Below are 13579 nucleotides of genomic sequence, written 5' to 3'. Positions count from 1 at the left end.
CCCGAAGCTATACTCTAACAGGCTGGGTAACAGGCTGGGTACAGCCAGACAGGATGTCTATACAGAGACTCAGAAGTGAGCTGTGGTGCTGTAGCTACTTTATGCATCCTACGTGGCACCCTATTCCCTTTATAGTGCACTACTTTTGACCAGGGTTCATAGGGCTCTGGTCAAAAGTAGTGCACTACGTAGGGAATAGGGTGCCATTTGGGACATAAGAAGTAGATGGCCAGCCAGATAGCTGTGTTTTGTGATCTAACAGGAGTTCTCTGAGAGCACAGCTTGTCGACAGGATAGGGGGCAAACGCTGTAACACTTCATCTCAGAGTAGTGTTTGTTGAGTAGCAACGCCCCGTAGGGATGCAACGTAGTGTAGGGTGGTAGTAGATATCCTTCAGATACTTACTCAGTGAGGCTGGTGCGCCTCTCCCACTCGCCTTAAGACAGTACTTCACTTTGAAACTGAGGGGAGACAAAACAAAATGTGACCAAAAAACACTGAAGACGAATCAGATTCAACTCCAAAGCACAGGCTATAGTGTTCTCTACAGTTCTCAAAACACTGAAAACGAATCAGATTCAACTCTAAAGCACAGGCTATAGAGTTCTCTACAGTTCTCAAAACACTGAAAACGAATCAGATTCAACTCCAAAGCACAGGCTATAGAGTTCTCTACAGTTCTCAAAACACTGAAAACGAATCAGATTCAACTCCAAAGCACAGGCTATAGAGTTCTCTACAGTTCTCAAAACACTGAAAACGAATCAGATTCAACTCCAAAGCACAGGCTATAGAGTTCTCTACAGTTCTCAAAACACTGAAAACTAATCAGATTCAACTCCAAAGCACAGGCTATAGAGTTCTCTACAGTTCTCAAAACACTGAAAACGAATCAGATTCAACTCTAAAGCACAGGCTACAGTGTTCTCTACAGTCCTCAAAACAAGCATACAGCACCAAACGGTAACCAGATAAACATGTTGCATGTTCTTACATCAGCTCTGTCTGTCTGACAGTTAAACATGACGTTACCAGACCCTAGAGAGGAAGTCTGTGTCTGTCTGACAGTTAAACATGACGTTCCCAGACCCTAGAGAGGAAGTCTTTCTGACAGTTTAACATGACGTGACCAGACCCTAGAGAGGAAGTCTGTCTGACAGTTAAACATGACGTGACCAGACCCTAGAGAGGAAGTCTGTCTGCATGTTACAGAGGCTTGCATGTGTAGCTTTCCAATACAATATGTCCATAATCGCTGTCTTCAATGAAGAACCACCCCTCCCCCCCCCATCAATGCAGTCCCTGATATGGACCATGCATCGCACACAGACATCCATATCTTCTCTATTTAACTAGTGAAAACCTAATTAGATTACTCACCAGGACACTTGAGTGTCAGCGTCAGGCAGTTTGCAGGTCATTTCCTCTGGGTTGAGGATCTGAGGGCTGATGTCCAGGGTGGCGTTAACGCTGATGACCGGCCGGGCCCTGGGGGTCAGAGGTCAGACCAGAACAGTGAGCACAGGGGGACCTCAAGTCAACATCAGAGAGCTTCAATAAAGACTAAGGTCTCACTGTGTTGAGGTCAGACCTCACCAGTGACAGGTCAACATCTGACAACCGCACAGGGAGCAGCTCTGATAAAGCTTTTTCAATAAAAGAGCAACCTAAACTGGAAAATATCAGACGTGTGGCGTTGCTGTCTTAACACCTTATTGTTGAAAGACTTCTAGCAGCGCAGCTCTGCTCTCTTAAATGAGAAACCATTATTAAGGCTTAATGTGCCACTAATTGCATATAAACCATGTGGGATACTTTAGATTAAACAAAAACACCTTGGATAGTTTAGGTGGGCTGGATCATAAAGTACGGTACATCGAAGGCATGTGGAACATCAAAGAAAGGAAACCACACCACTACTGCACCTGTATAGAACGGCTTTGTCTGCACCTGTATAGAACGACTTTGCCTGCACCACTACTGCACCTGTATAGAACGGCTTTGTCTGCACCTGTATAGAACGGCTTTGTCTGCACCACTACTGTACCTGTATAGAACAGCTTTGTCTGCACCTGTATAGAACAGCTTTGTCTGCACCACTACTGCACCTGTATAGAACGGCTTTGTCTGCACCACTACTGCACCTGTATAGAACGGCTTTGTCTGCAGCACTACTGCACCTGTATAGAACGGCTTTGTCTGCACCACTACTGCACCTGTATAGAACGGCTTTGTCTGCACCACTACTGCACCTGTATAGAACGGCTTTGTCTGCACCACTACTGTACCTGTATAGAACGGCTTTGTCTGCACCACTACTGCACCTGTATAGAACGGCTTTGTCTGCACCACTACTGTACCTGTATAGAACGGCTTTGTCTGCACCTGTACAGAACGGCTTTGTCTGCACCACTACTGTACCTGTATAGAACGGCTTTGTCTGCACCACTACTGCATCTGTATAGAACGGCTTTGTCTGCACCACTACTGCACCTGTATAGAACGGCTTTGTCTGCACCACTACTGTACCTGTATAGAACGGCTTTGTCTGCACCCCTACTGTACCTGTATAGAACGGCTTTGTCTGCACCACTATAGAACGGCTTTGTCTGCACCACTACTGCACCTGTATAGAACGGCTTTGTCTGCACCACTACTGCACCTGTATAGAACGGCTTTGTCTGCACCACTACTGTACCTGTATAGAACGGCTTTGTCTGCACCACTACTGTACCTGTATAGAACGGCTTTGTCTGCACCAAATACACCGACTATTAAGTCTGTGGTGGAGAAACAGAGAGAGAGAGAGAGGGGAGAAGAGAGAGAGAGAGAGAGAGAGAGAGAGAGAGAGAGAGAGAGAGAGAGAGAGAGAGAGAGAGAGAGAGAGAGAGAGAGAGAGAGAGAGAGAGAGAGAGAGAGAAGGGAGAGAGAGAGAGAGAGAGAGGGAGAGAGAGAGAGAGAGAGAGAGAGAGGGAGAAGGGAGAGAGAGAGAACAGAGAGAGAGAGAGAGAGAGGGGGAGAGAGAGAGAGAGAGAGAGAGAGAGAGAGAGAGAGGTAGAGAGAGAGAGAGAGAGAGAGAGAGAGAGAGAGAGAGAGAGAGAGAGAGAGAGAGAGAGAGAGAAGGGAGAGAGAGAGAGAGGGAAGGGAGAGAGAGAGAGAGAGAGAGAGAGAGAGAGAGAGAGAGAGAGAGAAGGGAGAGAGAGAGAGAGAGAGAAAGAGGTAGAGAAGGGGGATAAGGGTGAGAGAGAGGTAGAGAAGGGAGAGAGAGAGACAGAGAGAGAGAGAGAGAGAGAGAGAGAGAAGGGAGAGAGAGAGAGAGAGAGGGGTGAGAGAAGGGGGATAAGGGTGAGAGAGAGAGAGAGAGAGAGAGAGAGAGAGAGAGAGAGAGAGAGAGAGAGAGAGGGAGAGAGAGAGAGAGAGAGAGAGAGAAGGGGAGAGAGAGAGAGAAGGGAGAGAGAGAGAGAGAGGTAGAGAAGAGAGAGAGAGAGAGAGAGAGAGAGAGAGAGAGAGAGAGAGAGAGAGAGAGAGAGAGAGAGAGAGGGGGGATAAGGGTGAGAGAGAGGTAGAGAAGGGAGAGAGAGAGAGAGAGAAGGGAGAGAGAGAGAGAGAGAGAGAGAGAGAGAAAGAGGTAGAGAAGGGGGATAAGGGTGAGAGAGAGGTAGAGAAGGGAGAGAGAGAGAGAGACAGAGAGAGAGAGAGAGAGAGAGGGGAGAGAGAGAGAGAGAGAGAGAGAGAGAGAGAGGTAGAGAGGTAGAGAGGTAGAGAGGTAGAGAGGGAGAGAGAGAGAGAGAGAGAGAGAGAGAGAGAGAGAGAGAGAGAGAGAGAGAGAGAGAGAGAGAGAGAGAGAGAGAGAGAGAGAGAGAGAGAGAGAGAGAGAGAGAGAGAGAGAGAGAGAGAGAGAGAGAGAGAGAGAGAGAGAGAGAGAGAGAGAGAGAGAGAGAGAGAGAGAGAGAGAGAGAGAGAGAGAGAGAGAGAGAGAGAGAGAGAGAGAGAGAGAGAGAGAGAGAGAGAGAGAGAGAGATAGAGAAGGGGGAGAGAGAGAGATGTAGAGAAGGGGAGAGAGAGAGAGGTAGAGAAGAGAGAGAGAGGGCAAAGAAGGGGGAGAGGGGAGAGAAAAACATCAGTACAATGGCAGCAGGGTTACCAAGCAACAAGCTCTGTAATAGCCACAGTCAAGCTAAGTAAGGGCCAATCTGTAAGCATTCAGTAACCACAAACCCAGGAAAATACTAGCAGAACAGAACTCACGTTTTTCAACAACACTCCAACCTCCCGTAACTAAGTCTGGGTATCCATCTAGTATCAAACTACCTGGGTATCCATTCTAGTATGAAAATACCTGACTATATGATCTAGTATGAAAGTAACTAGGTATCCATTCTAGTATGAAACTACCTGGGTATCCATTCAAGTATGAAAATACATGGGTATATGATCTAGTATGAAAGTAACTAGGTATCCATTCTAGTATGAAAATACCTGGGTATATGATCTAGTATGAAAGTAACTAGGTATCCATTCTAGTATGAAAATACCTGGGTATCCGTTCTGGTCAATATCGGTGGCTCCGTGTAGGGAGTATCCAAAGCTGGGGGGCATGTAAGAGGAGGCCCACCTCCCCTCTAGGACCTGGGAAGGAACTGGGTCAGGCCCTGCCGCCCTCCCATTGTGGATGTACACTAGGCCTTGGTGCTTCGGCCCGCCGTAAGGTGCAGCTATGGCAATGTCTGGAACAGAGAAACATTACAGGAAGAGGGAGATCATCAACAACCCTTAATGATGGTTTGGTCATTGCCTTCAAACCAGAGGATCTCCCTGACTAGTATGTGGTAACTTTCACCCAAAAAGGCCCAAAGCAATCTTAAAGGGGCCAGAAAGGCCCAAAGCCATCTTAAAGGGGCCAGAAATCCTGGTTTGAGCATTCCCAGTTGGAGGACACGCTTCTTTCCTCCTGATTCCGGGATTCTATAAAAAACCTGGGAACTTTCGGAAAGTTTATGTTATTTTGCAGAACAACCAGGCAACCTGTAGTTGTCTCCAAGGGCTCATACAGTTAAGGCCTCATAGGCACTACAGCAAGGCACTACAGAGGGTAGTGCGTACGGCCCAGTATTTCACTGGGGCCGAGCTCCCTGCCATCCAGGACCTCTATACCAGGCGGTGTCAGAGAAAGGCCCTAAAAATGGTCAAAGACTCCAGCCACCCAAGTCATAGACTGTTCTCTCTGCTACCGCACGGCAAGCGGTACCGGAGCGCCAAGTCTAGGTCCAAAAGGCTCCTTAACATATTTTACCCCCAAGCCATAAGACTCCAGAACAGCTAATCATGGCTACCCGGACTATTTGCATTGATTTGATACGTACCGTTAAGGCCTCATACTGTTAAAGCCTCACACATATCGTTAAGGCCTCATACTGTTAAGGCCTCATACATATCGTTAAGGCCTCATACTGTTAAAGCCTCACACATATTGTTAAGGCCTCATACTGTTAAGGCCTCATACATATCGTTAAGGCCTCATATATACGGTGAAGGCCTCATACTGTTAAGGCATCATACTGTTAAGGCCTCATACATACAGTTAAGACCTCATACTGTTAAGGCCTCATACTGTTAAGGCATCGTACTGTTAAGGCCTTATACTGTTAAGGCCTCGTACATACAGTTAAGGCCTCATATATACGGTGAAGGCCTCATACTGTTAAGGCCTCATACTGTTAAGGCCTCGTACTGTTAAGGCCTCATACTGTTAAGGCCTCATATATACGGTGAAGGCCTTATACCGTTAAAGCCTCATACATACTGTTAAGGCCTCATACTGTTAAGGCCTCATACTGTTAAGGCCTCATACATACCGTTAAGACCTCATACATACCGTTAAGGCCTCATACCGGCGGCAGGTAGCTTAGTGGGTAAGAGCGTTGTGCCAGTAACCGAAAGGTCGCTGGTTCTAATCCCCGAGCCGACTAGGTGAAAAATCTGTCGATGTGCCCTTAAGCAAGGCAATTGCTCCTGTAAGTCGCTCTGGATAAGAGCGTCTGCTAAATGACTAAAATGTAAAATGTTAAGACCTCATACGTACCGTTGAAGCCGTCCATATCCAGGTCTCCCAGTGTGGCTATAGAACTGCCGAAGCGTGAGTAGATCTCCGTCCCGCTCAGTGTGACGGGGGAGTGGAAGGAGAACCCTCCCTTCCCCAGGAACACAGACACCTGGCCCACCTCCCGCAGCTTCCCATCACTGCCACGCTCCATGAACAGAGGGGCCCCTACAAACAGATCCACCAGGCTGAGGAGAGACAGAGGGACACATAAGTAGGGTTTACAGAGGAAAAAAACGTCCAACAGTGAACTAATCCATTGGAACGCTCAGACTTTCTTTTCTAAGTAGATGGACTGACGTTTCGACGTGATGTCTTCCTCAGAGAGGGAAACTTCTATGTGATATCCAGTAACCCCCTTGGATGTTTTAATTTCTCAGACATACTGTAGATTAAGCCTAGCACTGGACTAAGAATCATGTTCAATGGAGATTCTCCATTAGAACTGCATTTTAGTCCAGGAATAGGGTTATAGTCTATGATTGGGAAAACCAACCCTTTGTTGTGTTACAATTTAAAATTTATTTAGGGTTTTATGGCCCTGACCTACACAGAATATTCCATAATGTTAAAGTGATGTATTATGCACTGTAATGAAGCATGGGTGGTATGATATAATAATAATAATAATAATAATATGCCATTTAGCAGACGCTTTTATCCAAAGCGACTTACAGTCATGCGTGCATACATTTTTGTGTATGGGTGGTCCCGGGGATCGAACCCACTACCTTGGCGTTACAAGCGGCGTGCTCTACCAGTTGAGCTACAGAGGACCACGGGTGGTATGATATAACATGGGGTGGTATGATATAACATGGGGTGGTATGATATAACATGGGGTGGTATGATATAACATGGGGTGGTATGATATAACATGGGGTGGTATGATATAACATGGGTGGTATGATATAACATGGGGTGGTATGATATAACATGGGGTGGTATGATATAACATGGGGTGGTATGATATAACATGGGGTGGTATGATATAACATGGGGTAGTATGATATAACATGGGGTGGTATGATATAACATGGGTGGTATGATATAACATGGGTGGTATGATATAACATGGGGTGGTATGATATAACATGGGTGGTATGATATAACATGGGTGGTATGATATAACATGGGTGGTATGATATAACATGGGTGGTATGATATAACATGGGGTGGTATGATATAACATGGGTGGTATGATATAACATGGGGTGGTATGATATAACATGGGTGGTATGATATAACATGGGGTGGTATGATATAACATTGGTGGTATGATATAACATGGGTGGTATGATATAACATGGGTGGTATGATATAACATGGGTGGTATGATATAACCCCGGGGTTCTCATAGTGGGGTCCGCAGACTAACAACAACAGATAAAAACATATTTTGGCCCAGGGGTCCGTGGAATATGTTTAGAGGGTGTAGTAAAATACAATACAATATTATTTATCTACAATTTCTTAACCCTGGGCAACTTGGGCCTGGGAGGCTTACAGGGATATTGGTATCCACCAATTATACATTTTTCAACTCAATACTTCTTGTATTCCCCCAAAGTTTTTATTTTATTTATTTTTACATAAATGCACTGTAATTTAATTGCAACATTTTTTTTCTCTGCCTCATGGCAAAATATGCAGTATTGCAGGATATTAGCTTTAAAGCTACAACAACAAAGAATCTCTCTGCCCCATGACAAAATGTGTAAAATTGCAGGAAATTAGCTTGAAAACTGCAAAATGTTATCTCCGATGCCAAGAGGCCTTTAAAATGTCCCTTCCCAGGGCCTGAGACTTGGTTCATCCGGCAGAAGTCATAGTAAAACTCCTTGCATGCTAATTTGTACCCAACTCAAGTTGTGTTCTGATTATATGATGAATTTGCTATCACGAAAGGGGTCTACGTCCGCAAAAAAGTTTGAGAACTCCTGAAATAACCTACATAAATCAGCCAAGATATTCAGCTGCATCTGAAACCAGTCAGGACTCCGGCAGAGGACTTGACGCCTGGAGGCTGTATCGTTAACAGTCTATGGTCATGACTGTGTCTTCATCTAGAGATTAATTAGCGAGCACTGCTACAGGATGAGAACGTCTATCGCCTTGAGCTGATCCCAACAGTTTGTAAAAAGTCAGGGCCTCTATTTACCTTTAACAAACATCCTCCAGTGGCAATGCCATGTTGACTAAACAGAAGAAAACAGTCAAACAGGGAAGGAATACCTGAACTTGTCCAATAACAAATGCTTGTTTTCCTTTTGCCCTAATGAATACGACCCTGGATAAACTGTAAAGAGGTCATACTAAGATAGAGCCCGTGTCCCAGATTACAACCTTACCCTCTGTAGAGTGCACTACGTTTGACCAGGGTCCATTGGGCACCACATAAGGGATTAGGTGCCATTAGGGAACGCAGGCAGTCGGTGTACCCATCCTTACTTACCCATCGTTATTGATGTCGGCCGCCACCACAGAATGGCCGAAGTAGGCAGCCATCTGAGAAAACGGGCAGAAATAAAATGAGTACTTGGATCTTCCAGAGATCATGTAGCATACTCACGATCACTCACACCACAGAGACCAATATGCTGCTGAATAAGGGTTAGTAAAGTTCTACAGAGGAACAGATTCCTTCTAGATTACATCATGAATATAACAGTGAGTCTTCAATGAGTCATTGTAAAACAGAACTAGCAACAAAGCAGTTCATGATTCTATATGACTAGTTCTCGGTCTCTGTGTGGACTGTAACAGAGATTCCAGGAGGAACCTTCAAAACAAATCATATCAATTATGTCAACATTCCTATCAACATTCCTATTGGTTCAGAGTCGGTGTGCACGCACCACCACACACACACACACACACACACACACACACACACACACACACACACACACACACAGTTTCATGGTTCACCATGTTCATAGGGAGATCAGAGGAGATGAATAGGATGTGTACACAGCAGGGGTTTAGGGTTAGGGTTGTGATAGTGTCTGTCTGTCTGTCTGCCTGTCTGTGTGACTGAGGACGGGGGTGTAGAGATGTGAATCTGGGTGGAGTGGGGAAAGGGGTCATCCATGCAGGACATCAGGAACCACAAACTGGCTGGTCCTCTGAATCTCACCTCTGGTCAAGGAGTTCAATCATCCCATAGTAATAACACCGGATGTTTAGCTGGCTCTGAATCGCTCTAACTGAGCCCTGCATATGGACTCAACACTGTGACTCTCTGTTAAAACCAGCTGTAGGTCAGTAACAGGATGTTTAGCTGGCTCTGAATGGCTCTAATTTAGCCCTGCATATACATTTTACATTTTAGTCATTTAGCAGACACTCTTATCCAGAGCGACCTACAGTTAGTGAGTGCATAAATTTTTTCATACTGGCCCCCCGTGGGAATCGAACCCACAACCCTACCCTGGTCAACGCTGGGCCAATTGTGCCCCGCCCCATGGGTCTCCCGGTCGCGGCCGGCTACGGATCTCTAGTGGCACAGCTAGCACTGCGATGAGGTGCCTTAGACCACTGCGCCACTCGGGAGGTTATAGACTCAACACTGTGACTCTCTGTTAAAACCAGCTGTAGGCCAGTAACAATGAACCTTCCTTGTAAAAGTCCAAGAGGCCAAGATCAAATTACTCGCTGATCTGTTTCTCTCAAGACTTAAGGACTACTTGTTCTCTGTAAACATCCCAATTATACAAACATCCCAAAAAATATACTATTGGAAATAGTGGGAAGATGTTCTCTTGTTTTCACTGGACTGGAGTGCCAAAGACAAAATAAATCCCAAAAGTAACTTAAAAAGCCCCATCTGTTGAACCAACATTATAGCACATTTAGCTATTTAGCCAGTAAGAAATAGCAGATTTCTAGGCCTTGTGCCTTAACTCCACAACATTAAAATACTATAAACAGTTTATCCCTCATGTTCTTACCTCACATAACAGTATTTCAAAGCTTGGTTTGTTAAATGTAATATAAATGTAATGAAGGAAACTCGAAAAATGATGGCAGTCCGTTCTTCACAGTTGACAACTGCTAATTTGCTAGCAAGAACTTCGTGTTCGCACGTGTAACTTTTTTTTTGCCGTGAATAGTGCCTGTAAGGCAGCGCTGGCGCCGAAGGTGAGAAGGGGGTAGCTGCATCCCAACTTGGAGACCAGAGTATGGGCGAGTGGGATAGTCGAAAGGAAAGTAGTGGGCGTGAGGAAAGGAGTGGGTGTGTCGAAAGGAAAGTAGTGGGCGTGAGGAAAGGAGTGGGTGTGTCGAAAGGAAAGTAGTGGGCGTGAGGAAAGGAGTGGGTGTGTCGAAAGGAAAGTAGTGGGCGTGAGGAAAGGAGTGGGTGTGTCGAAAGGAAAGTTGTGGGGCGTGAGGAAAGGAGTGGGTGTGTCGAAAGGAAAGTTGTGGGCGTGAGGAAAGGAGTGGGTGTGTCGAAAGGAAAGTAGTGGGCGTGAGGAAAGGAGTGGGTGTGTCGAAAGGAAAGTAGTGGGCGTGAGGAAAGGAGTGGGTGTGTCGAAAGGAAAGTAGTGGGCGTGAGGAAAGGAGTGGGTGTGTCGAAAGGAAAGTTGTGGGCGTGAGGAAAGGAGTGGGTGTGTCGAAAGGAAAGTAGTGGGCGTGAGGAAAGGAGTGGGTGTGTCGAAAGGAAAGTAGTGGGCGTGTGGAAAGGAGTGGGTGTGTCGAAAGGAAAGTAGTGGGCGTGAGGAAAGGAGTGGGTGTGTCGAAAGGAAAGTAGTGGGCGTGAGGAAAGGAGTGGGTGTGTCGAAAGGAAAGTAGTGGGCGTGAGGAAAGGAGTGGGTGTGTCGAAAGGAAAGTAGTGGGCGTGAGGAAAGGAGTGGGCGTGTCGAAAGAGCTCCGCTATAGGTTAGACGGTTTTGATTGAGCTGTTTTTTTTTTCCTTCTTACCATGGAACTACCGTACGAGCAGCTACCGTACCGCGAGAGTTTGGACTTCTGTTTTTAAGCCACAGGATGAGTCTGAGTCGTATTTCACTGTTAGTTTTACACAAATAATTGTACATATAAACGTTGACAGGAATGTTGACATAATTGATATGATTTGTTTTGAGGGTTCCTCCTGGAATCTCTGTTACAGTCCACACAGAGACAGATAACCAGTCATATAGAATCATGAACTTGTCACGATCGTCGTAATAAGTGGACCAAGGCGCAGCGTGATATGCGTACATCTTTTAATTAGTACTTTACCAACACGATACAACAACAAAACGAAACGTGAAGTCCTCGGTCATAAAACACAAACCTACACGGAACAAGATCCCACCAATGACATGTGCACAACAGGCTGCCTAAGTATGGTTCCCAATCAGAGACAACAAGACACAGCTGCCTCCGATTGGGAACCACCCCGGCCAACACAGAAACACACGATCTAGAAAAGAACACATAGAAAACAAAACATAGACACTACACATATAAACTAACACCCTGGCTCAACATATAAGAGTCCCCAGAGGCAGGGGCGTGACAGAACTGCTTTGTTGCTAGTTCTGTTTTACAATGTTTTACAATGACTCATTGAAGACCAGTGGCGGCTGGCCGATAGAGGCGCTAGGGCGCCGCCCCCTTAAATAAAATTATTTTTTTTTTTTAATAAAAAAATAAAAATAATAATAATAATAATAAAAACATCAGTATGTCAATATTTGTGTGTTTGAAATATGGAATGCACACAGTAATATGTGTAAGATATGATAGAAAATAATATTCGCAACCTTTCCTCTGCCTGTCAAACGCCTCGTCAGCTCTGGGCGTACAGAAAGTGCCCCGAGGAGGCGGGTCTACGTAGCAGTTAAGCCAATTGCTAATTTAAGATATGAATGTATGACATAAAATGTAGCTAATCAGCGATTTTAATTGAATCCAAGGAGGGCGATTATTTTATCGCCCCAAGCTCGCCCCTGATAAAATAAGGACCGGGCTCCAGTGGCGCCATTTTTACTAGACGACAATGGCGAACGCAAACGTTACTCCTCCAAGACCCAACCCTAACTCGGTGAAATCTCTCCTCCAAGATCCGTTTGAGAGGAGAACTTTGTCAGAGAAAGTTCGGGTGAAAGAGCTGGGCCCAGATCAACCTGACCTCTCAATCAGACAGCAGGCTAGCGAGAAAGGGAAGCAGTATATGCGCGGCTTCTCCCGTAGCTGGTACACCAGGAAGGCTTGGCTAGCTGGGTGCACTGATGCTAATGCTTTATTTTGCTTTCCGTGCTTGCTTTTTTAAAACGACGGGGTCAGATTCAGCATGGACAGGTACCGGAGTGAGGGATATGAAGCACCTGTCAGAGAAGGTAAAGAAACATGAGAACACCAGGGCACACATGGACAACTCTGTAAAGCTAGCTGTATTAGGAAGGGTGAACATTGCTACGCAGCTGGATGACGGCCACAGGATTGCGGTGAGGAAACACAATGAGGAGGTGGATAAAAACAGGCACATTCTATCCAAAATTATCGATTGTGTGAAGTTCTGTGGGGCTTTTGAGTTGGCCTTGCGTGGGCACGAGGAGACTGACTCTCGGACAACCCCGGCATTTTCCGGGGCTTAGTGGATTTTGTTGCCTCCTCGACAGTGTGCTGGAGGAGCACCTGAAGACAGCTACCGTTACACAACACTGTGTACGAGTACAGGGATGACCTCCTAACGTGTTTCCAGACCATCAGAGACTCTGGGAACTTTGATGCCCCGACTGTCAGAGAGGCGGGGGGCTTTGTGAGGATGCTCGAAGACGAGGCTTTCTGTTTTTTCCTGGCACTGTTCCACAAGATCATGCCAAATGTGGACATGCTTTTCAGCCAGCTGCAGAAGAGGAACATCGACCCTGTCTTCATTAAAGCACTTGTCCAGAGGTTCACAGAAAGCATGCTAACAATCAGGTAAATAACTATATATACTATTGGCTGATAAAGATGCTGTTAGAAAGATGAATAGTTCACTTACAACAGTTTAAAAGCCTAAATGTGTCTGGTCATCAAAGTGAGTGATTATCATAGAGCCGTCACAATTATATTTGTTTTAGTATTTTAAAAGGAAAGAGAAGACATTTACATTACATTTTAGTCATTTAGCAGACGCTCTTATCCAGAGCGACTTACAGTTAAGAGTGCATACATTTTTTCATACTGGCCCCCGTGGGAAACGAACCCACAACCCTGGCGTTGCAAGCGCCATGCTCTACCAACTGAGCTACACGGGACCACATTAGTTTTGGCAAGATCTGAAAAAAGAAGTTGGTGGAGTGCAACCCTCAAACATTGAAGAATTACAGCAGTTTGCTGCTGAAGAATGGGCCAAATTGCCAGCAGAAAAGGTGCAGCAAGCTCATTGATGTCTACAATAAGCATATGTTGGCAGCTATCTTGGCCAAAAGCTGTGCAACCAAGTACTAGCTCCAGGGTGCCAATAATTTAGTCCATGACATTTGTCTATATTTTCTAAATTA

General features: G+C 45.6%; 1 protein-coding gene across 2 annotated transcripts in view; it reads right to left on the bottom strand.

Annotated features, from left to right (window-relative positions):
- LOC121555201 (integrin alpha-V) overlaps positions 1 to 13579 on the bottom strand; it is a 90487-nt gene that overhangs the window by 33924 nt on the left and 42984 nt on the right. For both annotated transcript variants that reach the window (XM_045212078.1, XM_041869044.2), the window contains exons 11-16: positions 8557 to 8609; positions 6084 to 6289; positions 4537 to 4728; positions 2736 to 2781; positions 1382 to 1489; positions 407 to 462 (exon numbers count right to left, since the gene is read on the bottom strand). In XM_045212078.1, coding sequence (XP_045068013.1) covers positions 407 to 462; positions 1382 to 1489; positions 2736 to 2781; positions 4537 to 4728; positions 6084 to 6289; positions 8557 to 8609 — 661 coding nt within the window. The remainder of the gene's footprint in view (positions 1 to 406; positions 463 to 1381; positions 1490 to 2735; positions 2782 to 4536; positions 4729 to 6083; positions 6290 to 8556; positions 8610 to 13579) is intronic.

Source organism: Coregonus clupeaformis, chromosome 40, assembly GCF_020615455.1.
Source record: "Coregonus clupeaformis isolate EN_2021a chromosome 40, ASM2061545v1, whole genome shotgun sequence".
In the NCBI taxonomy this organism is placed as follows: domain Eukaryota; kingdom Metazoa; phylum Chordata; class Actinopteri; order Salmoniformes; family Salmonidae; genus Coregonus; species Coregonus clupeaformis.
This window is presented reverse-complemented; position numbering and strand designations above follow the sequence as displayed.